Here is a 24,808-nt window from a genome sequence, read left to right as displayed (position 1 = left end):
GATTCGTGTACAGTACCAAAATCTCGAATCTGGCCAGGGCTACGGCCAATACAACCCTTATGGCGGAAATGGATACGGCCAGGCCAATGCCATGGAGCAGGGAAATGGCAACTATGGTGAGCTCGCTCCAATGTTGATTGACAAACTGAGGAATCGCTCTAATCTTCTATCGCGCAGAAATGTCGTCATATGACCAGCCCCAGAACGGCGGACCGGGCCCCATCCTGAACAAGTGCAAGGAGATCAACGATGGAATTGCAGACTTGCGCAGCAAGAGAGAAGGCCAACTCGTGGCGGCACAGAATGGTCTGTTGGATTCGAGTACCGGCAAGGAGGACCAAGCTTCGCGTCAGACATTGGACTACATCGAGGATGAGATCAACAACGGTTTCCGCTACCTTCGTGACCTTCTGAAGAAGATCAAGCAGACCCCCGGCTCCGGAGACGCCCGCGTTCAGACCCAGATCGATGTCACCAGCAGAAACCTTCGCCGTGAGATTGAACAGTACCAGAGAGCTCAGTCGGATTTCCAGAAGCGATTGAGGGAGCAGGTTCGCCGACGATATGAGATTGCCAACCCCGAGGCTACCCCCGAGGAGCTGGACCAAGGTGTTGAGAATGTTCTCATGGGCCAGGAACAGAGCTTTGTGGTAAGATTAAGCCTTGATTGAGTGCTCAGGATTTGTGTTGACATATTTGTTTTCTTAGGTTGCCGGTGGCCGATCCAGACAGGCGAACGACGCCAAGACCGCCGCTTTGGAGCGATCCGCAGCGATTCGAAAGATTGAGCAGGATATGATGGAGTTGGGCCGATTGTACCAAGAAGTCGCAGAGCTTGTTCACCAGCAAGAACCCGCCGTGGAGCAAATCCACCAGGGTGCCGAAGATGTCGTCCAGAACGTCACAAACGCCAACACTCAGATCGACAGTGCTATCTCGAGCGCACGCAAGGCAAGAAAGTGGAAGTGGTACGCTCTGCTTATCGTTAGTAAGTTTATCCTGTATCCTAGCGCCCTTGACTGGATTTAGACTAACAATGATTCTACAGTCCTTATCATTGCCATCGTCGTCGGTGTTGCTGTGGGTGTGACACAAGCCAACAAGAGCACCAGCAAATAAGGCTTGGTTTAATGTTGCTCTTTTTAATGTTGGTTCGAGGGGTTCATCCTGGACGATGTTTGGGATTACGTCCTATTTTCTTCTAGATCTTGGTCAACGCTTTTGTTCCGTTAATATTTGTTTCCGCTCTCAATATCCCGAATTTGTTTTTTTTCTCGTCCATTACTTCCCAATTGCCTGGTTAGATAGGGTTGAAACGGATTCTGTGTCGTTCGCCTTGTCATAATCGAAACGTTTATTTTTTGCTTGTTTTCCGTCTCGCAATTGCACGGCCAGAGTAGGCTGAGTCGCTGGTTTTTTTGCTTTTATATCCACTCTCGTTACATCTGTTGTCTTTCCCTCGTTTTTCTTAAAAAAGCACCTCGCCCCAGAAAATTACTAACCTACCCCCTCGTTCATTTTTCAGTTTTTTTCTTTGATCGTTTGTGTATAGTTGTTTCTTCTTTGATCATATGCGACTTTATGATGGCCCTGTCGCTGCGGACTGGTTAGGATACGCCTTATGCTGTCGCACATGTATATATTAGATTCTCTTTTCACTTGCTCCTAATTTTGGCGCTAGAATCTATGTAATAATCAATTTATTAATTAATCGAATCCAATATAATACAGTCTCATATGCATATAAGTTGATAAGGTCAACTTGGGACCAATTCAACTGTTTATACACAACCAAGAACAAGAAATTGCTCGAAAACGATCTCTTTTCTGCATGAATCTTCGTAAACCTAATATCAAGTCTGCAATCTGCAACGGGTATCCATAACCATCTACCACAAAAAAACCCCCCTCATCCTTATGACGACTGCGCCGATCTCTCCTTCTCCCTCTGTTCCTCCTCCGGCGTCTTAGTCCGCAGCTGCAATGCGTGAATTCCACCCTCCCGACTCATCTCCTCCTTTAGCAAAGCGTAGATCATACGATGGCGCGCGGGCTGCATTTTCGATTGAAACGAGGGCGAAACAACCGTCACACTAAGAAATCAACCATTAGAGACCGCTGTATATAGACAAGAATATGAATAGGGTAAAACGAACTGGAAATGTGTTTCCCTGGAGGTAGCACCGCGCATGGCTGCATGGTGAGCGTGGAGATGGGAGTCGTTTCGGATGATGAGGGAGGACGGGTTGAAGTTTGCTGTGATCTGGTAGGATAGGGGGAAGATTGTTAGCATCGAACCCGGTGCAAGTGGTATAATGGTGCTAGGTAGAGGGGTTTGGTAACATACCTTCTCCCGGATAGCATCCTCCATTGGGGTCGTTGAGGTCGAGGCCATTCTGATTGTGTTGGAGAATAGCCGGCGGGGGAGCAGGCCTGGGAGGCTCCTAGGGAGGGACATTGATTACCCAGTGAGTTGTTGGGTATGAGAAGAAGAATATGCAAGATAGAAAACGAGGGTGAAGGTGGGATGCTGACAATTATCGACTCTGTGGTTGGGTTTGGTTGCGGAGGTGCTGTTTTGCTGCGCAACTTTCTCCGATGACAGTTCGTTTTCGATCGTCCCGAATTTCCGCGCCGAGCTTCGCGACAGCTTCATGACATCAACTCCGACTGAGTTCGCTGCCAGGGAGTTTTTTGGGCGTTTCTCGCTTTATTCCAATTCATCTACGAAGATATGATAATTTGATTTGTTTCATTCAGCATGCAACGACGCAGTTTGTTATCGCTGCTCTCGCGGGGCTCTGCTCGCCCGTCTCTCCGGCCATCACAAGCACTATTATTCCCCTGCAATGCCGTTAATCGATCTCGATCCCTGACATCCCCGCTTCTGAAACGATCACTGTCGACCCTCCCAAACCTTCCTCTCTTCCAAGCCCTCCAGAACCACGACCAGTCGAGCCTTGCTGTTGTTCACAGCGCGTCATCCCGTTCCTTTACATATGGCAATCTAGTCGGGGATGTTCTTCGTGCGAAGGAACGGCTCCTCCACAATGCGGGTGGGAAGAAAGATGCTCTCCCCGGGGAACGGATTGCGTTTCTCGCGGAGAATAGCTACGATTACGTAGGTACTGTTCTTCTTTTTTCCTCAATTCTATGGTTTTACGTGTTATGGCTTTGGCTTCATGGATGGCGATTGCCATTGCCCAGTTGCTTTTGAGTTATTTATGCTAACTATGGGATTCCAGTGACGCTTCTTTCTATCCTTGCTAGCGACGCGATTGCCCTTCCGCTTTCCCCGGCTTTTCCTGTTGGTGAATTGAAGTATATTATGGACAATTCTCAGGCGAAGATGCTGGTTGCGACGGAGAAGTATGCCAATAAAGCACATGATATTTTGAAGACGGGGCTGGATAGGGAGCCGATACTGGATATCACAGAGAAGATTCAGACAGGGGCAAGTTATTCAGATAAGGTCACGTTGGAGGACCTGGCGGGACAAAAGTCGTCGGGTGGAATGATGCTTTACACCTCGGGGACTACGAACAGACCGGTAAGAGGGATTGTTCTTGAAGGCGCTGGAATGGATGGTTGTGCTGATTTATATGCAGAAAGGTGTACTCATTCCTCAATCAGCACTCACGGCTCAGGCATCTTCTCTGCTGCAGGCCTGGAACTATGCCCCAGAAGATCGCTTACTGCATCTTCTTCCTCTCCATCATATCCATGGAACGGTTAACGCCATTGTTGCACCGGTTCTTGCAGGTTCTTCAATCGAATTTATGTTCCCCTTCAACACAGATGCAGTGTGGAACAGACTCGCTGCTCCCTTTTTACCCGACGCTTCAAACAAAAGCAAGATTACCTTCCTCACCGCCGTTCCGACCATCTACAACCGACTTCTTTCTTCTTTTCCCGACTTGAAGCCCGAAATCCAAGAAGCAGCCAGGGAGGGTATCTCGCCTGAAAATCTTCGTCTCAACATCTCCGGTTCTGCAGCCCTGCCCACACCAACTAAAAAGGCATGGCAGGATCTCAGCCAGGGCAACGTTCTTCTTGAACGCTTCGGAATGACAGAAGTTGGAATGGCTATCAGCTGTGGCCTTGACTTTGCGGATCGTGTGGACGGTAGCGTCGGCTGGCCCCTACCATCCGTAGAAGCCAGACTCGTCGACACAGACACGAACGAAGAGATCAAACCAGGCAAGGAGATCGGTGCTAACGGCCGTGAACGAGAGGGTGAAATTCAACTCCGCGGTCCTACCATATTCAGTGAATACTGGGGAAATGCAAAAGCCACACAGGAAACCTTTGTCGACAGCGCCGACGGTAAGGGCAAATGGTTCAAGACCGGAGACGTCGCTACTCGAAGACCCGTCGAAACCGCTGGCAAGGGAACCAGCGGCGAATGGGCACAGGGACCCATGTATTTCATCCAAGGCCGGAGCAGCGTGGATATAATCAAAACAGGCGGGGAGAAAGTCAGCGCCTTAGAAGTGGAGCGGGAATTACTTTCCCTGTACGTCCCCTCACCTTAACCCCATAACCTCACCTCACACTCAGAACAGACACTAACCATCAACCTCTCCTCCACAGCCCTCAAATCAAAGAAGCAGCCGTCGTCGGCCTCCCGTCCGAACAATGGGGCCAAAAAGTCGCCGCTATCGTCGTCTTGAACGCCGAAAAGGCCGCGAATACCGGCCGCAAGGGTAAACCCTGGGGTCCGCTGGATATGCGACGCGCACTTCACGATCGTCTAGCGAGCTATAAGATTCCGCAGGAGATGAAGATTCTCCAGGGCCCGATTCCTAGGAATGCCATGGGTAAAGGTGAGTTTTGCTCCCCTTCTTTTTCTCTCGCTGATGTTGTTGTTTGTGTGTGCTGATTCTATTTTTTTGTTGTTTAGTCAACAAGAAGACGCTTGTTAAGGAGGTTTTTGGGCCTTGAACGACGCGCATGTCTCATTTTTGTACAATGGTATGGAGTATATTGTAAAGTAAGCGCCTTCTAGATAGATAGTGGTGATGATATTGTATATTAAACACGTATTTCGTTTCGAGATGCAGCTATCGTATCCAATGCTTCCGTGGGCTATATACAGTTCTTGTACACCCAATTTTTTGACACATAATATGGTACAGTATGATACAATCAAGGATATATGGCAGATATCCTTTATACACGAGTAGAGAATTCAGCAACGCCATCTATAACTCCATCCAAAATACAACCATAAAATAGACACAGTCCTGGATATATACCATCAAGCTTGAGCGGATCAACTCCACTCACCTACTCGCTCAAAATGCTTGATTACACGAGTCGCCTCCATCATAACGAGCATGCGAGACATATCAACAGCCGTGATCTTCGCCTCCACAGCAGTGAGAATATCAACCTCGGCAAAGTCAGGTGGAAAGATGATATGGCACCGCACACCAAGCGACGTGATGACACCTGCGTAGCCTTCGCCGAGCTGAGTTCCTGATAGGGAGGTGTTGCTGTATGATTGGTGTAGTAGGCAGGGGAAGGTTTCGGGTAATGCGCACTCGGCAAAGTAGAAAGCACGGAAAAGGAGCATGCACGCCCAGAACTGCTTGGATGCTCTATCAATCTCTTGGATGCGGTTGCGCTTCCAGCGGTTGCGGGCAATGTAGGTGTCTACGTTATCTTTTGTGAATGGTAAGATGGATTCGTCTTTGGTGGCGTCGATAGAACGGCCATTTTGTTTCTCGAACCGCAATGCGGCTTCAATTTGATAGTGGGCCATCACGTCAGTATAGCGACGAAGTGGACTGGTTGATTTGATGTAGGCGTCGAGTCCCATGGAGACATGAGGCACCGGGCTGGACGAGGAGATACCCTTAGGCGCTGTGAGATGCAACCAGTTACGGCCTCCATAGTCGGAAAGGTTTTTGTTGGTCAGCTTCGGGTATTCAGGGTGATACCATGTTCCATCGTAGACTGCAGGGATGTTGCGCTCGGCGCACCATTTTCCTGATACCCAACATGCCAGATTCATGAGAGTAGAGATAAGGTTTCGTTTTGTGAGGTCAGGGACTTCGTGAGGATCAGCAGGGGTTGAGCGCAATTGAATGATGGGATCGCCCAAGAAATAGCGCCCTTCATTGACTCTCATCTTGCCGGGCTTCATAGGAGCTGTCCCGGCAATAACGGAGACGGAGTTATCGATTGGAGAAGGCAATTCCATTGCACCGTTCGCACGCCTGTAATCGTGGAACGCAAGCATCAGCTGCCTCAGTGTGCTGAATGTGCTCTTATCATTCTCTGACAATGATTCCTGCATGGCCTCCCGAGAACGCTCTTTAACAGACTCTCCTCCAACAGTCAAAGTCTTCGAAGGGCCTTCGCTGTTGGGTTCTAAGAACTCACGCAACTTGCTGTGCGTGATATAGATAACGTTTCGGACAATACCATTCGAGATATCCGTTTCCAAGATATCTCCCTTCAGGTTCATCTTGGCGCTGAAGGTGAGGGTAGGACGACCGGAGGACAAACTGAAATTGTTCTGCGTCAATGAACTGGGCAGCATCGGATATGTACGCTCTGGGGCATAGACGGTCTGGTTCCGTAAAGCGGCATATTTCATGATTAAATCTTCAGAATCCATGAAGGCCGAAGGGTTGGCGACATGGACACGGATCCAGAATGTATCATCGGTCCCAGGAACTGGTTCTAAGGAGACACCATCATCAATTTCCTGGGCATCCACATCATCAACGCAATAAACCGGCAAATCACCCCAGTCAGTCCTCATGCCATCCATTGTGTCAACAAGCTTTTCGGAACCGGGCTTTTGGCATGCCTGTTGGACATCGTCCCACATTTGATCTGATCGAGGGGAGGCTCCATGACCTGGGAGACTTAGACTATGGTCGAATAGACGCAAATTTTCCCATGGAGAAATCACGCCAAGTTCTTGGAGAAGCAGAGGCACCGTTGCTGCACTCAGTTCCAAAGACGAATACATTCCCGTAGAGCGCATGATATGTGAGCCAGCCGTTCTCAAAGCCCCCGAAGTCATTCTTCTCGGTGGGATGCACCATAGCTGAAGAAATTCGATGATTTTCTGATCGGAGGGGGTAAACCTTTCTGTCAGAACTTCACGGTACACCATGGCTTTCCCATCCTGCCCAGGTTGAAACCTTTGTGATGTAGGCCCAACACTGGACATAGTTGTTGGAGATCGAATCTTTCTGCTAAGCCGTATAAGACGCTGCGCCTTTTGGATGAATAGTTGAAGAGGGTGGTCTTTTAGATTTGGAACCTCTCTACCTGTCACTGTCCGAACGAAGTATTCTTGGTGTTCGCGTACCCATGTACCAACTGTGTCAAGAACCTCGGCAACACTTTTTGGGTGAACAAGGTAGTAATTGGTGAAAAGAGAGCTTCGGTCGTGGTCCATGATGAAGGCGTTTCGACAGGTTGCTTGGTGTACTGCATATAATACCGCATCATTCAATTCGCTTTGGTCGAGGTCCAATGCCTTGCATGCAAGTTCCTCAATGGTGAATTCCAACTTTTCCTCCTCGTCGGCTACTACATCATGTATAGTATCCAGTCGACTTGCGTTTGTTCGATAAAGCTCATCTACCTTCTCAGAAAACTCATCGACCATCCGTAAGATAGGAGCACCGATATGCCTCGGGACTCCTCCTTCGATGGCTGATTGCATTTCTGTGCCAAGTTCTGCTGACGTATCCGGAAAATATGGATGTAGAGGGGCCACTAGTTCTCGCGGAACGAATCCCTTCACAACGTAATCAAGATCTTTGCTGAAAGCTATGCGCCATTTTCCTCTTCCAGTGTAGAATTGTTGCTGCTTATCAATTGACCTAACGTATACGGCAAAACCTAAGATACCCTCCAACCTTTATTTCAACAGATATCAGCGGCAGGAGCGGAGCTTCTAATAGAGAGGAAGACATACGACGAAAGGGCTACCAGATCACCAGGTTCGAGAAATTCATGCATATCTTCGCCTTCATCGGTGGCGCTTGAAAATTCCGACATTTCGTGATCAATCGCCCGTAAAGCGTCACTTGCGGACTCTCTAAAGTCATTCAACATGTTCCCCACCCAAGGCTTTGCCTGCTCCGACGGGTTTGAAGTTCCAGGTCCTCGAACGGGATCGAGCTCGTTTGAGTGTGTTTCCTGCCATCTGCTCAAATACTTCCGGATGTCTTGATTTTCTTCAAATTCGGTTTGAAGGCGAATTTCCTCGACGGATGGGGATGCTTTCGACGGGTCCTGCCCGGTAGAGTTCTATACCAAAAGTCATTAGACGTGTTGACCAGCAAACGGTTTGATAACTAAATACTTGAGCCCCATTTGTATAATTGCGCCTTTGTGAAATCCGAGAAGATATCAGATGCGAGCGAGAGGCAGTTCCGGCAATAGAAGTAGCTGCGCGTGTTCGAAAGCAGCGAGCACCTAGCTTATTCGCAGCGACTGCCCTCGAAAATCGCATCCTTGACAAAATCAGTGTCATCATGAGCCCTCATACATGCCGAAAGGGGACTTTTTTTAGCGAAGAAGATAAGATGTGACACGATATTGTCGGCGTTGTGTCTTTGGCACAGCAAAAACTGCGAGTATACTGCCGTTGAAACGTGTTACACCGCCTAAGCGGTCAGAGCTATCGTGATGCCATTGTTCCAGCTTCAGCTTGCCATGTTCTCTAAGAATCCCAGGGCTTATGCTGTACGGAGTATCATCGTCATCTTCTAGATGTTATGCTACTGTACTATCAATATAGACTGGCCTCCGTGGTGATCTTGAGCTTCAAAGGCTCTTCTATGATGTTATGGGCGGATTGCCTCCCATCGGGGGCTATCAAGTCCGATCAAAAACAAGCGAATCACGGATTGCACCTCCAATTGCTTCTGCCATTATTGATCATCCGCTAGAGATCTAGACGAGCAGATTCAAAGCGCTATGGGTTCTCGATAGACAGAAGGTGGCCACCGTTCTGGTGGTAGGAAACACTGTTTAGCAGGAATGCGCCCAACGACCCTTAAAAATCCACCGAAATATCCGATGCAAGGTATCTGACACTAGATCTGTATGTGCACTTTGTTCGTCATATATCTATGGCGAATATTCAGCGAATCATCGGCTTGCCATGTTCTCGGCTTGGTTGAAGTACAACAATGGAGCTTCCCAAATTATAGGATGTCTCACCTTGTATCTGCAATCCCCACCGAATTGACCAAAAAAAGCAACAGAATCATTTCAGGGGCATCGAGTTGCTCATTATCACCACACTTGACTTCTTTATGGATGATATGTGTCTCATATCCCTCGGTACCCTTGCCATATTGAGATAGTGCTGTCCGATCATCATCGTGAATACGCCTCTGATACGAAGCACTGCTTTTCTTGCCTGATCTCAAACCCCTCACCATTCCGCATTTCCATTTCTTCTCTGGATCCCAATTCCATATGATGCAGTGATCATTACTACTGACAGACCTGACGATCTCTCTGTCAGTCCTCGGTCGCATCACCAGTGTCTTTTTCATGTGATGGTCTGCATACGAGCAATACGTCTTGCTGATTACTGGGTCATCGATGCTGGAAAATCTACGAAAATCAAGGCATGGCATTTGACAACCGATAATCATTTCCTGTACAATACAGCCGGGCTGGGTCTAAGCTTCATGGCCATGGCATGATGTCCGCAATAATAACTAGTGCTCACCGTGTCGTGATCGCGTATTCAAGGATCCCAGGTGCTTTCCCCGCACGTTCCCCAGAGCCGTTGTGAAGACCTTTGCCTCGCTTCGGTATTTAGGTTGTGCTATTCGGGGAATTGTCGATCCTTCAGGAGTCATTGGGCATTTTTGCATGCCATGATAAGCCCCACGTCGATTCCTGGATTATTCAACTCGACCAGTTTTTCGTTTCCTTTATAAAGAACGGATTGCATCAGTTTGCCCGACTGTGCCATATTGTTGTGATTTCTCTGAAAGGCATGCAACCGCTTCTTGAGTTCAATTGGCAACCACACCGGCCTGGCGACAAGTTCTCATTATTCGCAGCTCCTGCCATGTCTAATGTCTTGTTCCTTGAAAATCACCCTGTCGATCGCACAAGCCAAGGCTATCATTTCCACTTATCGGAATACCACTAGAATACTTCAAGGCACCGCTCCACATACTGTCAAGTACCGTTGATCAACTAACTACCTTCCGTCTACACGCTAATACCGTAGGCTCTGAAAGACCCATGAAGATATGCTAAATAATAATGCATCCTGTAGCGGTCGGGCTCTGCTTCGGATGTATTCCATCCGGATTCCATTCTGTCTTGTGATTCCGAGGTTTATAGCGTTGACTACGAACATTCTGACTTTACTGTAAGAGGATATACTAACAATTACTTACAGGCAAGCCTATGAACAGACCCAGGTCTAGTCGGTACAGACTAGACCATCGAGCTAACTCGGAGTCATTGCTCTGGTTGACCCTGGTGTCTTCGCGTGGGACCTAGCCGATTCGCATCTAAACAAATATTCGTCAGTTTCACATATTAGTGCAGTGACGCAGTCTTGAGATAATCCTGATATGGACATGATGTTCATAGCTAGCATTGGCAGGGGCCTACGAAAACTGGTAAAGAATCATGCCATGGACCGGCTCACCGTTGGTACAAAAGGCTCTATATATAGGAAAAGAATTCGTTATGTTTTGGGTGTTCATATCTGGGACTTCTCAATATTGGGAATCTTATATAAATTGTTTCATACTCCATCCCAAACCTTCTATACGTACCCTTCATATATGCAAATTCGATTTCAACCATCATGACACCTAAACCAGGATGGCTTTCGGCCATCGCACTATCGCTGGCCACTTTTGCTCCCCTCGCAACGGCAGACATCTGCTCCAAGCTTGATGCCGAGAATATTCAAATTGACAATAAGCTCACTTTGGACTACAACTCCGACCTGACTAAGTATTGGTCCGCTGCATGTGGTGATCTCAAGCCGACATGTATTGCCGCACCATCGAGCGCACTGGAAATGTCCCAGGTTGTCAAAGAGCTTCGTGATACTGACGGTATGTTCGCTGTGAAGTCGGGAGGGCACATGCCCAACAATGGCTTCGCGAGTATCCAGGATGGTCTACTCGTATCAACAAAGAACCTCAACCAGGTCATATATAACCCGGAGGATCAGACGGCAATCATTGGACCTGGCTTGTCATGGGAGGATGCCCAGAAAAGTCTAGATGGAACCGGCCGGACCCTCGTCGGTGGAAGACTTGGTGGTGTCGGTGTAGGAGGATATATGTTGGGAGGCAAGTTGAACACGTTGGGTATCAAGGATTTTGGTTAACGTCATCAGGTGGATTGAGTTTCCTCAGTTCGCAATATGGATGGGCAGCGAACAACGTGATGAACTTCGAAGTCGTTCTCGCCAACAGTACCATCGTGAATGCCAACGCCAAGGAGAATACTGGTTCGGCTTGTCAATCTTGATTTATATTATACTCAGCTAACGAAAGGACAGACCTCTTCGCTGCTCTCAAGGGAGGCGGTAATAACTTTGGCATCGTCACTTCGTATACGCTTCAAACCCATCCTCAAGATCACAAGGCTAGTCTTGATCATCTCGCGACGTGTGTAGCTATATCTAACAAAACCAGGTGTGGGGAGGAAACTATATCTTCACGGCCAATCAAACACCCCAGGTCCTCGAAGCCATTCGTGATTTTGTCGAGTATTATCCCGATGACAAGGCCGCTATTATCGTGACATACGAACACGCTGCTTTGGTCAGCACCTGGATTATGTTCCTTTTCTACGACGGCCCATCGCCTCCAGACGGTGTTTTCAGTAATTTCACCAATATTGGGCCTACGGACACTACTAAAACCTTTGACTCTTACTATGACCTGGTCTGTATTGCCCTTGCCACTGGAATGTCTATTTACTGACAATATACACAGCTCAAAAACAACGATATCTTCATCCTCCAGTAAGAAAAAACTGTCTTCCTTTCTTTCAGCATTTCTGACCTTCCACAGTGGACAACGATACACCATTGCAACCGAGACGACTCCTCTCCCAAGCAAAAAAGTCGGACCTAAAGTGATGCAGAAGTACTTCGACCATTGGTTTAACGTGACGGATACCGTTCTGGAAGTGCCAAACGTGATCGGATCGATTGCTTTCCAACCAATGCCTCGAACCATCACCAGCAAAGCCAAGGCAATGGGTGGAGTGAGTCTTAACCCTCTACACAAACACCAAGAATCCAACTAACCAAGAACAGGACCTCATTGATTTCCCTGTCGATCAAGACTATATAGTCATCGAATTAGACTTCTCCTACGCCTCCGCGTCGGACGACGAAAAGATCAACGCTGCAAACAAGAACCTCTACTCGGGTTTCAACACCATCATTCAAGATTTCATCGACGATAAGATTCTCCCAGATATCTACCGACCACTTTTCATGAACGATGCAAACTTCGGTCAGGATTATTGGGGACGGAACCGGAATAAGGAGCAGGCGTTGCAGACGAGGTTGAAGTATGATCCTGATGGATTCTTTCAGAACCGGACCAGTGGTGGGTTTAGGCTTTCGTGATGATGGTCATACATACAACCATAATAGCGCTGCTGGGACTGCAAATTTATTCCTGAGGCAGTGAAGTATATACATTCCTCGCATAGTCGGAATATCTTAATGATAATAATTACCCTGACAAACATGTACCAAGAAACAAAATGAGCCGAGAACCCTTTAGCCCCAAATAACCCCGTTTTTAATCGCCCGTATTTCCATATGTATCAGGTTCGATTAAGCTCGTGTGGCTGTTGGCTGAGAGGCACCGACGGAAGAGCAGCATCCTCCATCCAAGCGCCGCGGTGGAGACCTCTAGATGGCACCTGCTTCTACTTTCATTTACACGGAACGAGTTCCAAGCAAAGATCAATCCATTTTTAATAAAGCTCTGAATGAGCTGTCTCTTCATTTGCCGCCTCGTTAATAGCTTCAACGTGGTCTAGATCTTAGGGTTATATGGGTTCTGTCGGCGCTTGTATAGATCGACATCGCATGCTTCCCAGGTTCAGCCAGATGCTGTGGAGATGAAAAAAGAAGTCCACTATTTTGGGATGGATTCTAGACCCATTGATGCTAATTCTGTTGGCTTGTTGGTTTGAAGTCATTGTTGTGGTCTTCTTTGTCTACATCATTAAACTATTTAAAGGACCTGGCCGTTGATTCCAGATCTCGTGTTTATATGTCAATCAGATTCAGTTTAAAACAGTGTCCATTCTTTTTGTCTTTCATAAATTCTTTCACTTGTCTGCTTCATTCTTTTAGTATATAATATTTTCAGCAACTCCTTATTTCTAACATCATCGGGCGGCTTTCTGTTTTTATCCTCGCACACGAAACTTCCCTCTTCCCTTCTTTCGGATCAACAGCACAGCATCCATTCCATTGCATAATGCCCTCCAACAAATACGGCGTTATAGGCGCAACCTTCCAAGTCGCCCGAATCTTCCAAGCTTGCTCCCTCATCGCTGTAATCGGCATGACGGCCAACTTCATCGCCGAAATCGTCTCCAGCAGCGCCAATCCACCCGGTGTATTCATCGGGACACTCAGCGTGGTATGTTGTATATTGACAGGTTCGTGTATTGAAACAGGAACTGACTTGACGCAATCATATCAGACCTGCATCGCGGTCATCTACTGCGCCATCTCCTTCATCCTCTTCCTAGACGATATCCTCCCCTTTCTCGCCTGCGCAATCATGGATGGACTCTTCCTCATCGCTGTCATTGTCGTCGCGGTGATAATCGGGAGACCGCTATCATACCTCAGATGCGACGTGATTGCGAACATAACGGGCGAAAACTCGACTGCGTATGCGTTTGCGACAAATCTGGATAGCTACCTTGCCCATATCGGTGGTAAGGTGAATTATAAGAATTGGATCGGGGCGTCGAGGGGTGTGTGTTTGGAGGCGAAGTCGATTTGGGGGTTGAGTATTGCTTTGTGGTTAGTCCTCAACCTGGTTCTTCATGGCGTATGATGAAATGCTGATCAGGGTGTTTTAGTATTCTATTCTTCTTCTCGGTTATCTCCTGTGTCTGCTTATGGCGCCAAAAGAAGGCAGCTAGCGCTGGGGCGGAGAAGCTTGAGGGTTGATTGAAACCATCCGGTCTCATAACCCTTCATCCAACTCATATTGGTTATGAAGAGAAGGAAGCACATCCACTCAACCCAACCCTCTGAAAATGACGCAGGATTAATAGGACCACGACCCGGCATGTATCATGTATTCCATTTGTCGTTTGTTTGTTTGTTTTTCTCTCTTTATTCCGACAGCGATGCATGTGTATGATTGTATTTCTCAATTTGTTTTGTATTCTGATGGTTGGCGCCAATCTAATAACCGGCCTTAAAGTGTATTTATTCTATGTTCCCAAACTATCAATTATTAGCATTCAACCCCTTTTAACCAATGTAACGTATCCAGCACTTACCAACGCCCCAAACTAACGCAACCCGGGTATCCCAAACCTCCAAACCTCAAATCTCAAACCCACACCAACAACACCCAATCCAAGCAAAACCCTCTATATATCCAGCACAAATAAATCACCCCGAGCTCACAGGCGGAATAATAGCAACCTCATCCCCAGCCCCGATTATAACCCCTCCATCAACCCCCTTCGCTGCCTCGCTTTCTGCCTCTTCAACATCCACATACTCCTCCCGAAGACTCACGCCGCAGCTAACGAGCACTTTTCCCCGGATACCGGGGTATAGCGTTTCAAGGGTTTCGAAGAGTTTGGAGAGGGGGAGCGGCGCGGGGAGGGTCTCGGTGTGTTTGTTGGTGTACGTGGATGCGGTTGAGAAATAGTGGATGGAGAAGGTATTAGGCATTCTTGCGGATTGGTGGTCTTCTAGGATGCTTGTAGGATGAAATCGGGGGTGGTCTGGATACGCTGTAGTGGGGAGAAGATGGCGTTCAGTTGAGGCGATTGAGTGAGTAGACGCGACGGGGTGTTGAGTTGGAAGTCGTCGGATGCGGGGTAACCGAATTTCAAGATAGGAGCAATTAAGACCCCGCAGTCCGCAAATGAATCTAACACTCAAAGAAAATGATTATTCCATCTATTTCAGACCCTTCTCAAAGCAAGGTGTAGCTAATCTATTTTATCTATGTACATCAAAATGGCGGAAATCTAGTCGCCCTTGGCCAAAGCCTGAAATGCAGCCACCAAGTCACTCTTCAAATCTTCCCAGTTCTCCAACCCAACGCTGATCCTCAACAGTCGGCGATCCACACCAGCGTCTGACAATGCCCGCCACTCAATCAGTGACTCCACACCTCCTAGACTAGTCGCGTGTTGGAAGAACGAGAGTTTGCTGGGGAGCTTCCGAGCGAAGGCTTCCTCCTTTGTGAGAATCGAAAATACAGGCCCAAAGCCGTTCGGCATCTGCTTCTGCAACCAAGGTTCCTTCTGGAGACTTGCATGGTAAACTTCCTGAGTGACAGACTGTGCTGCAGCTTCATCACTACCAGGTAGACTTTGTGCATGAAGAGCATCATTGAGCCACGACACAAGCTTCGTGGCGTTCTGGCTCTGGCGCTGAACACGAACTTCGAGGGTACGCAAGCTCCGAACACCAAGCCACCCCTCCATATTACCCATAACACTTCCAAGATATAGGCGGTCCTCCCGCAATTTCTTGACCCAATCACTGCGATTCGTTGCGAGAACACCACAAAGCATGTCACTGTGTCCACCAAAATACTTTGAACCGGAGTGCATCACAATATCCGCGCCCCACTGGAAGGGATCCTGGAGACCCGGAGGGGCAAATGTACCGTCGACTATGAGGTATGCTCCCCGGGAATGTGCCTTCTCTGCGTATGCCTCGATATTGAACGCGGTACCTGCTGGATTGACTGGCGTTTCCAGGTGAATCACATCCCCAGCTTCCAACTGCTCGGCAGGGCAGTCAAGGTCCAACTTCTGAAGTCCAGTCAAGCGACTGAACAGCTCGATGACGCCATGACAGCCATGATAACCATGTCCGATAGAGATGCGGCGGGGATTGAGAAGGACCAATGCGGCATGAAGAGCGGACAAACCAGATGAGTAGCTTACAGCTTGGCCATTGAGCAGAGAGGAAAGAATGGCTTCGAAGCGTGTCGGGTTAGGGGCAGAGAGCCGAGAGTAAACGTGCTTGGTAGGGTCTGGGTCAGACTACAGCAATCATGTCAGAACACTATGGCAGGCTGCAGAGCAAGGGTTGACCGGCGAAGCATACGGTGATGAGGTCTGCCAAAGGCACAAGATCCTCCGGGTTTTCTGGGTATCTAAATGTGGTTGAAAGATGCAGCGGAGGAGCCACGTCTGTAACCACATGCAACGCATCGTCTGCATGTAGAGAGCTGGTGGAAGTTCCAATATTAGGGTTGGAATGAGACATTGTTATTTGTATGTTGATTCTGGGGTGATGAAGGGATATGAGCAGGTTTAGCTGTCTAAATAAGAGCAGATGTCATGGCACCCCACCCTAGTTATGACTTTAAATGATTTGTCATGACTCATCGGGTGGAGCTCCGCTTTGGAGAGGGGAGGGGAGGGGCTGGACACGTGATTTGAACAGTCCATGGCGCAATAAGGGCAGTTTGAAAAATGAATATCGTTTTCAAGGGTCAAAGTCATATACATTGGTCATTATTATTGTCATCGATTCAATCGTTGAGAACTGGTGATTTGGATCATCGTCGCAGAGAGCCCATTCTCGACGGCTCACGAACCGTCCCCGGTGCAGCGGCTTGGAAATTCGCTCGGTCTGTAATATTCCATTAGTATCAACTTTAAGCAATCTCAAAGCAAATAATCATACCGGACTCGGAATCAAACCCAATGGCAATGTCATCATGCTCAATTGGGTAGTCTGGCATATCTAAACAGACAAAGTCGGAAGCTGGATCATCTTCGGTCTTTGGCAATGCGAATTTGGCGTCCACGATTCTAGTACAGAACTTTCCAGATCGACCAAATGACTCGAGCGTATCTGTTCCCTTGAGAACAAAATTCATGCACTTTCCGTGGTTGAAATCGTTGAAAAATGCCAACAGTTGGATGACCTTCTCTTGTTGGACAATTTGGATTCGAGCAAGGCTCGACTCCCATTTCTTGGAGATCGGTACCACCATCCGACGCCGTGATACCGTAAAATAACAAGCAACACTGTAGTGCTTTGTTAGCTCGTGTCGTGCATGAACAGGAAAAAAAAGTAACCATACCTATCGAATAGCACTTTGAAGCCAGTGACGGCTGCCTCGAAAGCGTGGAGATCTAGCAGAAATCAATTAGTTGCTGTAGAAACCAATATGGCCCAAAACAAATACCTTTCAGCGAGGCAAAATCAAACCGTCGGATCATAGGCTTGACCATGGCTGTCTGTAAGAAATCCGACAACGTATCCGGCATTTCGGGGCGGACAAGGTTTTCAGCAACGGAGACAGTCAAATCCTTTTGTCCAGGTCGATACAGACTGAGTCCAGTCCGGTTATTGACATCAAGTCCCAGTTTAAGTTCACCAGGCCCTAGAGTCACATTAGTCATTTGAGTGGCAAAGAAACGCACATATCTGCCATACCTAGGTTGATACGATCTGTCGCAGACCCCCACTCTGTGGCTATGAAAGCTCGCAAATGCTCCGATAGAATTGTTGGCCCATATCCATGGTCCACAAATGCATGTTCTTGATCAATGACCGAGACAGTTCCAGCCGGAAACTGGAGATGGGTGACGGCAGCCCTGCCACTTTGCTTGTCTGCTGGCTGTTCGATAGAATAGGCCCGCATTGCGATGTCCGGTGTTTTCGATTCAGTTTCCCTTGTAAGCATTCCCAAAAGTAGAGAATGCATGGTGGTGCGCTCCTGGACTTCGTGGAATGTCATCAACATAGACCTGGTCCTTCCATCCTCCTTGACTTTGAGCAAAAGCGCTGGGGCGCCATCTTCACCCCGAAGAAGGCCAAACACAACAGGAGTGCCGAATCCTAAAATGTGATTCGCGCTGCTGAGAGTCTTCACCTTGGGACTAGTGAGAACGGCAAGTCGGAAGCCTTGGTGAACACTTCTGGTACCAGTACCTTCGGTCACTGTCACGTAGCGCTCAAACAAGCGGAGTCGGCATCGATCGATAGGTTCCACTGGGAATGCCTTTGGCGTGCCAGGATCCATATATTGGAAGACCTTCAAGGTACTTTCATAGATGATATTTTCACCGGCTTCGGGTGAAAGGCTAGCTTCGGTTTTTGTTGTGTATTTCACAATGTTCCAAAGGGTCTTGAAATCGTCTTCCTGGAACGTAATATCCAACTCAAAGCCACGAGGCAACTTGACATTCATTGAGTTTGTCCTGACCTGCCAGTCCACATCATCCCATGTGGGGCCTTGCTTTCGATCCGACTGGATCATGGTATTGACCAATTCACTCTGGCTACAGATAGCCGCGAGAACATACCAATCCCCACGGTCACGGATTATGGATAACACACATGGCATGGAGAATTGCTGGGAGTCGTCCTCACTAGAACTCACGCAAACATCAACAAACATGCTTCCATAGCTAAAATGTCGACTTGTATCGCCTAGCGGCATCATATGGGCCATGTTTTGGCCCTTTCCGGGCTGGTCAATCAGCATCGATCTGGAAGCCGAGCCAGAAAGGACTGCCGAAACATCGGGAGCGAAGAAAGGATATCGTAGCCAAACACTAGTGTCGGCATGGCCAACCGAGTCACCGTTAGATGCGAGAACCGACAAAATGTTGTTTCGCTTGATAGACATAGTCAAAGATCGCAAGTGATTGAGTAGGGCTTGGTGTAGACCCAGAAGATCGGCCATCTGCTTATCGCCGGTTGTATTTACTACAGCAATCAAAGCCTCGATGCTCATTTTTCCGTATCTGGCCAGCTCGTTGTGTTGAGGAACAATGCTCTCATTAATCCACAGAGCTTTGCCAAGGTCGATAACAGCCTGCTTGGCGCCTTGAAGATTGTTCCCTCCACCAGAACTTGAAGGTCGAGATCGGGCATATGCTTCGAGCCTCTTCTTGCCGCGCATAAACCACCACACACCAGCCCTCATCCATTCAGTAAGGGAGGTTTCCATCAAGGGCTTGACACCCTCGGCTGAAAGTCTAATCAGGTCAGCATATTGGGCTATGTAGGCTTTGAAGTCCGCAAAGGCAGAATCTCCAAACTGATTGGCAACCGAGCGTAGGGAGATCTTGGGCGGCTGTGGATTGCGAGGGAGATCGCGATTATCCCTACTAGATGGACGACTTTGTTCATTCAAGGCAGGGTCGATAGGGATTGCCGATGGCTTCGGAGGAGAATGCATTGTTTGCGACTTTGTAGGGGAATGCATTACTTGCGGCTTGGGAGGAGAAGGCAGTGCGTGTGGCTTGGGAGGAGAGACCATTGGTTGTGACTTCGGAGAAGAAAGGTTTGGTAAAGTGCCGGCCGGAGTAAGATCATAAGCTGAATGAGTATCGATCGGGCTGGGACTCCCTTGCATGTGCATCACGGGAGTTTCTGGGCTGCGAAGGGGATTAGCCGGAGGCACCTCCTCTGTTTCAGACAACGGAGGTGTTTCATATGACGAAGGACTGTCTGGTTCCATGTCAGCAGCCCGGTACGTATCGCCATCGTCGTTGTCAAGCGGCACACGATCATCCTGATGGGATTGCAAAGCACGACCTTCTTCCGCCTGCATCTTTGCCCGTACCCGCTGGGCAAATGAGTTGGATTCCGGGGAAGCTCGAAATGACAGACGAGACCCGCCTTGTCCCAAATTCAACGTCATGAGAAAGTCTGCGTCCTGGGGATTCTGCAGCAATGGCTTCCAATCCGAAGGATGGAGACCTTTTGCAGTCGTGTCCTTTCGCTGGAGGGTTGTTCCACGGGGCACGCGACCATCGGCATCCTCAAACGTAGTATCCAGTCGAAGTTGCGGCTGGGTAGCTTGAAAGTTCTCGGGCTGAGCCGAGGAGTCGCTGGCCTGACTTGTACCTGTACCTCGTCTGCGTGGACGAGCACGATACATGGATATTTCTATTGTCGGAACTTCAGATTCGTCGCCACCCTCTCCGATCACTTCTGGCTCACCGCCGTTAAATTGAACCTTCAGACCAGGGCGGGGACGACTTTTCCAAGGAGGCATCGACAGAGGATGGGACTGAAAGTGCTCATTGGTGGCAGAGTTAAGCGGAGGAGCTGTGTTTGGGAGATCCTGGGAGGATGGCCATCGGTGAGAAGAGACGTCAATACGAGACGTCGGCAGCCCTCGAGGGGTGGCAGCTGTTGGAGGCAACCCTTGCGACACGGACAAAGACTTTGAACGCGTGGGGCCCAAAAACGCTTCGACTTGCTGGTCTGCATTGTGCTTATTCTTATCCCTCGAAAACAGTTTCTCCCTCCAGTGGGGTTTCTTGAGTGGCTTGCGCTCAGCGGGAGCCACAAAGGCAAAAGGGTCATCACCAGGCATTTTTGGCCGATATTAATGCACAAATTCGTCGAAGATTATGGTTCTGGGAGGCTATGAACATTTACAAGCCTGTGGGAATTATGCGCAAACAAGGAAACCAGTCCTCGTCAATTATCCCCCGCCCAATCTGATCTTGCACTGCAAATCCGGAGATCGACAGGGGTTGCCCGAATCTTCACGATAAGGGCAGCGTGTATTGTAAAGTAGGACTAGTGGAGAACGTCGAAAGGGATCGAGCGGAGGGAATAGAAGGATCGGGGGGAGTTGACAAAAGAAAGCGACTTCCCACTAGGAGGAGGGGGGGCGGTATTTAGCTGGAGGGGAGGAGAGGCGGAGCGGATGACGAGATTATAATAAGTAGTAAAGAGTGACACCAGGCGATGTTCGCAGCCGAGGGTGCACTAGGTCGAGTCGTAAATGGTGTAGGAGCGCAGCACTGACGGGGAGCGAGGCGCGATTGCCTGTCTGGTGGAGTAGGGGACGAGCGATCTACCAAGACCAATTAAATGAGCAATTCAGACATGGGGCACATAAAGAAGGGGCACTTCAGGGGATTTGGGTTGACGGGAACACAAAGCGGCTTATTCTCACCAAAAAGTTGTTGCTGGAGGGCGGAGGCCGGAGAGAGGAGGGGGGTAGAGAGAGACAAGAGAGACAAGGGAGAGAGGGAGGAGTCGACTGGGAGATGGCAAGAGAAGGAGGGAGGAGACTGCCAGGGTGTCCAGCAGCAGCAGCTCTGCTACTAAAGGAACAGATAACTGCTTACTCGACCGTCCTTACTAGACCCAATAAGTTGAAAATAGGAAGAAAGAAGGATCAAAAAGAAAAAGAAAAAGCGACGGACGTTGGCAGGTTATTTGGGTAGTTACCAAAGTTGCTGTTCTTTCGGCGGCGACCAAGCACGGGTACCTAGGCTGAAGGATCTCCGCACCAAAACTGGAGTATGTGAGGTACTACTTTGCCGCCGACCTTTATCACTTGAAGATAGCTACCACATACCGTACGGCGTCCCAAATTATGCGGTCGAGATAGGCGTTTTTGGTGTTTATTTGTCAATCACGTGGCACATGCTCTGGGGAAACCTACGGAGTATAATATATGCCAGATACACACACACACACACACACACACACACACACACACACACAGCTATTACCTATCTTATTATCAACCAGCCTACGTTACACCAACTGGTCTTTAACTGCCCCATCACCACGAGGGAGATATGACTAGTTTCATGGACATTAAAAAGAACCAGACAGTGGCAGCACTTCCACTTTGATGGCAACAAATCCAAAATTACGCGGACGGTGATACTTGGGTAGTAACAACACCATCACTAACCCAGCACTGTCTCTGCCTCCTTATCCATCTGAGGCCTGAGGACCGATCAATCTTTGGTCAAACAACAAAGCGGCCCACTTGGTCTCTCCGTTTGTTGGAGCTCAAACCTCATCTTGAAACGGCACTAAACCCATTCAGGGTCAGGCCCCGCACTATCCCAGTCGAGCTGGTGATTCTGAGTGGGCCGCTGACGAGCCACTCGAACCCTCTGAACCTTGGGCCGCCCGCAAGGCCAATGAGCGATGACGCGAGGGGCTGCGCCCGCCGACCCAATCCCAGCCATTGGCCTAAGGCGACGGGGATCGCCAAGTGCTTCCAAAAGACAAAGGGCATTTGGACAATTGTAGCACAGTTAGTAGTGTTATTTTTGCCAATCATGCCGTTATCAAGAGGGTCGATTCTGCTACTTTTAAGACATGGATGGAATAGGCAGTTGTTCAGACAAAATAGCAGGTATCATCCAGAGTGGATTAGTTCAATGGTTTCCCGTTCAATACCTAGCCGTTCCGTGTCGCTCATACAGGGGTAACGAAAGCAAATCTCCAGCCACTGATCTATGGATGAATTAGTTTTTGTCGCACGGAGTATATATGACCTCATCGTCAATTATTGACTATCATTTCCTTTTACTGTCGACCTCTAAACTGCAGATTATGATGTAACGATCTCCCTGCTGCAGTCAGCAACGGGACTGGTGCACATCTTCCATGATTTTTTCAATTGAGATCCTCCGTACTATTTGCATCCATATCCGTGTCAAGAGCAGTATGCTATTGAATTATCTTCCCTTTCAATGGTCTAAACGCGCGTTCATGAGTTAGTTTCGAGGATGCGGCCCCCTGCCGCATAAATTCTGACCCATCGGCGTTAAAGCAGCAAAAAGCTTGACAGACACGTTCTCCATATCCACTGAATACGCGGATGCATTAGTACTACACTTATGGGCGACAGTCGGCTAAGCCACTCTAGTGTTGAGTGACAATCTACAGGTTATTGAAAAGTCATTGGCAGATGAAGTAACGGCCAGGTTGTTCACGTCTAAATATACTCGGTAGTACCCGCGCGAAAAAGAAAAAGCATCAGGCGTCCCATTGCCCAAAACCACCCCTGTAGAACGTAGCGCAGCGTTACTGTCGTACTTGTAGAATACTTGTTTACCGGCTTTCCTATTCCATTGATCCCGGCGCATGCTTCCTATTCCTACCTTGGAATTATGCATACACTAAGGTGATATACACAACCCCCCTAGTCTCCCATCATGTTAGGAGGCCATCCAAGGTATTCTGGAATGTCCAGAATGATCTAGATCTTTATCGGTAACTAATTGTTGAGTTTACTGACTTGTCATCCAAAGGTAATTCTGTTCGCATACTAATCAAATGCATGGTCCCATGGATCAGCCAAAGAAAACGACAGCTGTCTGTAAACTTAGTGTAGGACTATCCCTGAGGCCAAGATATGCTATTTTACAGCATGCTATTCATAACCCGGCACTATCAACTTGGCAAATTATTAAAGCCATAAAAGCTACTTTGTATATCAACGCAGTAAGCTTCATATAGTTCATGAGACATGTCAGATGCGAATCATTATTCCCCGGCATGAATGACGCCCTTGACTGACTGCCCACTTCGATGGAGCAGTAAGATGCTTCGCATGGCAAAGGGGCTTATTTCTGGTCGAACAACAATTGCTTGCAGATAGACTACCTTGCTGTACATCGATTCAGTCTATATGCAAGTAGGTATAGTCATGACATTATCATGCAGTACTAATTTTGACTCTTTATCAAGCCCACCCACCAAGACCAATACGGGTTTGTTTTTAGAAACTTAGAGTTAGTTTGGTACTTAGATTAGCCGATTGAATTATTTCGATCGGTGTTTTGAACATAAAGGCATTATCAACACACCGCTATTATAGTTGCAAAAACCGGCTGAATGGGAGTTTCATCGCCGGTAGTAATGCCCCATCATGGTTCTTGTTCCATATTGCCATGTTTCATTGGCTAAATTGAAACTCGTATTAGCTCAAATTAACTGGGTCATTAATTGTTAGTCAGTATAGCAGTCTGACAGCTTCCTCGCAGATGAACTGTCAATAATAACAGCGATAGATTTTCCAATAATATGCCAACCTGTCGTCCTTGGACTAATAGACGAGTGGATGAGACTATTGCACACCATCAGGGTGACGCGGGGAGGGGTCGTAGAATTCTGCGTATGCTCCTGAAGTCCCAACTAGTCCACAGTATGGAGAAATGGACAGCTAAACGATAGCATGTCGGTTGAGAGAGCCCCTCTGGTGGTGGTGGTTAGTTGGTTAGTTAGTGGTTAGAGTGACAAATTCCGAATGATCTTCCACGGCAATAATAATAATAGCGACCAGAAATAAGAATAGTGACAACGGCTGAGACAGTCGGGGAGCATCTCAGACACAAAGTGGGAACCCAGCTGAGGCTGGTGAAAGGAAAACAGCTGTTCGATTGTGTGTGTTTTTAGCCGGTCCTCGATTGATTGGGTGTGCGTTTCCAAGATTAGAATCGAAAGCCACTCAACCGCTCAAGAGGGAGAAGGATGCTCAGCCTCCAAGCCCAAGACGACAGGCGGGTACCGCTAAGGTAGAAGCAGCTGGATCTTATTCGCATTCCAGCCTTTTTTTCTTTTTCTTCGTTTTGCTTGCTTTTTTCTTTCTGACACCCTTCTTCTTTTTTGTTTCTCCATTCTTTCCATCCATGCTTGCTGCCGGCCTGAAGACAAAGTCCCGCCCTTGACGGCTTTTTAAAACAACTTTTTTTTTGCGCTATTCCGCCCCCGATCACCTTCTCCGTGTTTACGCCTCTTGTCATCCCCGACCCTTGTGCTCCCCCGCGCTTCCCAGAGTTATGTGTCGCA

At 48.2% G+C, this 24,808-nt stretch overlaps 8 protein-coding genes across 8 annotated transcripts; 4 read left to right on the top strand and 4 right to left on the bottom strand.

Moving 5' to 3' along the window:
* Positions 1 to 179: 179 nt before the first annotated feature.
* ASPWEDRAFT_112879 (syntaxin) lies at positions 180 to 1,119 on the top strand (the record flags this gene model as incomplete). Its single annotated transcript, XM_040828365.1, has 3 exons — positions 180 to 650; positions 709 to 988; positions 1,049 to 1,119. The coding sequence occupies 3 exons, from the start codon at positions 180 to 182 to the stop codon at positions 1,117 to 1,119; spliced, it is 822 nt and encodes a 273-aa protein (XP_040688133.1).
* A 796-nt stretch (positions 1,120 to 1,915) lies between these two features.
* ASPWEDRAFT_112632 (BolA family protein) lies at positions 1,916 to 2,395 on the bottom strand (the record flags this gene model as incomplete). Its single annotated transcript, XM_040828344.1, has 3 exons — positions 1,916 to 2,093; positions 2,157 to 2,263; positions 2,348 to 2,395. 3 exons carry the CDS (start codon positions 2,393 to 2,395, stop codon positions 1,916 to 1,918), a joined length of 333 nt encoding a protein of 110 aa, XP_040688132.1.
* A 366-nt stretch (positions 2,396 to 2,761) lies between these two features.
* On the top strand, positions 2,762 to 4,944 carry ASPWEDRAFT_173870 (acyl-CoA synthetase; the record flags this gene model as incomplete). The annotated part of the gene is made up of 5 exons (XM_040831145.1): positions 2,762 to 3,125; positions 3,246 to 3,550; positions 3,609 to 4,516; positions 4,594 to 4,826; positions 4,904 to 4,944. 5 exons carry the CDS (start codon positions 2,762 to 2,764, stop codon positions 4,942 to 4,944), a joined length of 1,851 nt encoding a protein of 616 aa, XP_040688131.1.
* A 331-nt stretch (positions 4,945 to 5,275) lies between these two features.
* Positions 5,276 to 8,488, bottom strand: ASPWEDRAFT_173869 (exoribonuclease II; the record flags this gene model as incomplete). Its single annotated transcript, XM_040831144.1, has 3 exons — positions 5,276 to 7,889; positions 7,949 to 8,283; positions 8,339 to 8,488. 3 exons carry the CDS (start codon positions 8,486 to 8,488, stop codon positions 5,276 to 5,278), a joined length of 3,099 nt encoding a protein of 1,032 aa, XP_040688130.1.
* Positions 8,489 to 10,825: 2,337 nt separating this feature from the next.
* Positions 10,826 to 12,616, top strand: ASPWEDRAFT_52674 (FAD-binding oxidoreductase; the record flags this gene model as incomplete). Its single annotated transcript, XM_040837778.1, has 7 exons — positions 10,826 to 11,339; positions 11,369 to 11,482; positions 11,534 to 11,619; positions 11,670 to 11,921; positions 11,973 to 12,001; positions 12,051 to 12,246; positions 12,299 to 12,616. The coding sequence occupies 7 exons, from the start codon at positions 10,826 to 10,828 to the stop codon at positions 12,614 to 12,616; spliced, it is 1,509 nt and encodes a 502-aa protein (XP_040688129.1).
* An 868-nt stretch (positions 12,617 to 13,484) lies between these two features.
* ASPWEDRAFT_29597 (uncharacterized protein) lies at positions 13,485 to 14,191 on the top strand (the record flags this gene model as incomplete). Its single annotated transcript, XM_040833303.1, has 3 exons — positions 13,485 to 13,649; positions 13,713 to 14,041; positions 14,101 to 14,191. 3 exons carry the CDS (start codon positions 13,485 to 13,487, stop codon positions 14,189 to 14,191), a joined length of 585 nt encoding a protein of 194 aa, XP_040688128.1.
* On the bottom strand, positions 14,118 to 15,043 carry ASPWEDRAFT_42457 (MoaD/ThiS family protein). Its single transcript, XM_040835779.1, has 3 exons — positions 14,660 to 15,043; positions 14,530 to 14,620; positions 14,118 to 14,473 (listed from the first exon to the last, which is right to left on the bottom strand). Exons 1-2 carry the CDS (start codon positions 14,930 to 14,932, stop codon positions 14,576 to 14,578), a joined length of 318 nt encoding a protein of 105 aa, XP_040688127.1. The 5' UTR covers positions 14,933 to 15,043; the 3' UTR covers positions 14,118 to 14,473; positions 14,530 to 14,575.
* Positions 15,044 to 15,234: 191 nt separating this feature from the next.
* ASPWEDRAFT_52670 (uncharacterized protein) lies at positions 15,235 to 20,570 on the bottom strand (the record flags this gene model as incomplete). Its single annotated transcript, XM_040837777.1, has 6 exons — positions 15,235 to 16,263; positions 16,328 to 16,437; positions 16,913 to 17,259; positions 17,316 to 17,367; positions 17,421 to 17,618; positions 17,672 to 20,570. 6 exons carry the CDS (start codon positions 20,568 to 20,570, stop codon positions 15,235 to 15,237), a joined length of 4,635 nt encoding a protein of 1,544 aa, XP_040688126.1.
* Positions 20,571 to 24,808: the final 4,238 nt, after the last annotated feature.

Source organism: Aspergillus wentii, assembly GCF_001890725.1.
Source record: "Aspergillus wentii DTO 134E9 unplaced genomic scaffold ASPWEscaffold_5, whole genome shotgun sequence".
Classification (NCBI taxonomy): domain Eukaryota; kingdom Fungi; phylum Ascomycota; class Eurotiomycetes; order Eurotiales; family Aspergillaceae; genus Aspergillus; species Aspergillus wentii.
Note: the sequence above shows the minus strand (reverse complement) of the source record. Positions and strands in the feature narration are given on the sequence as shown.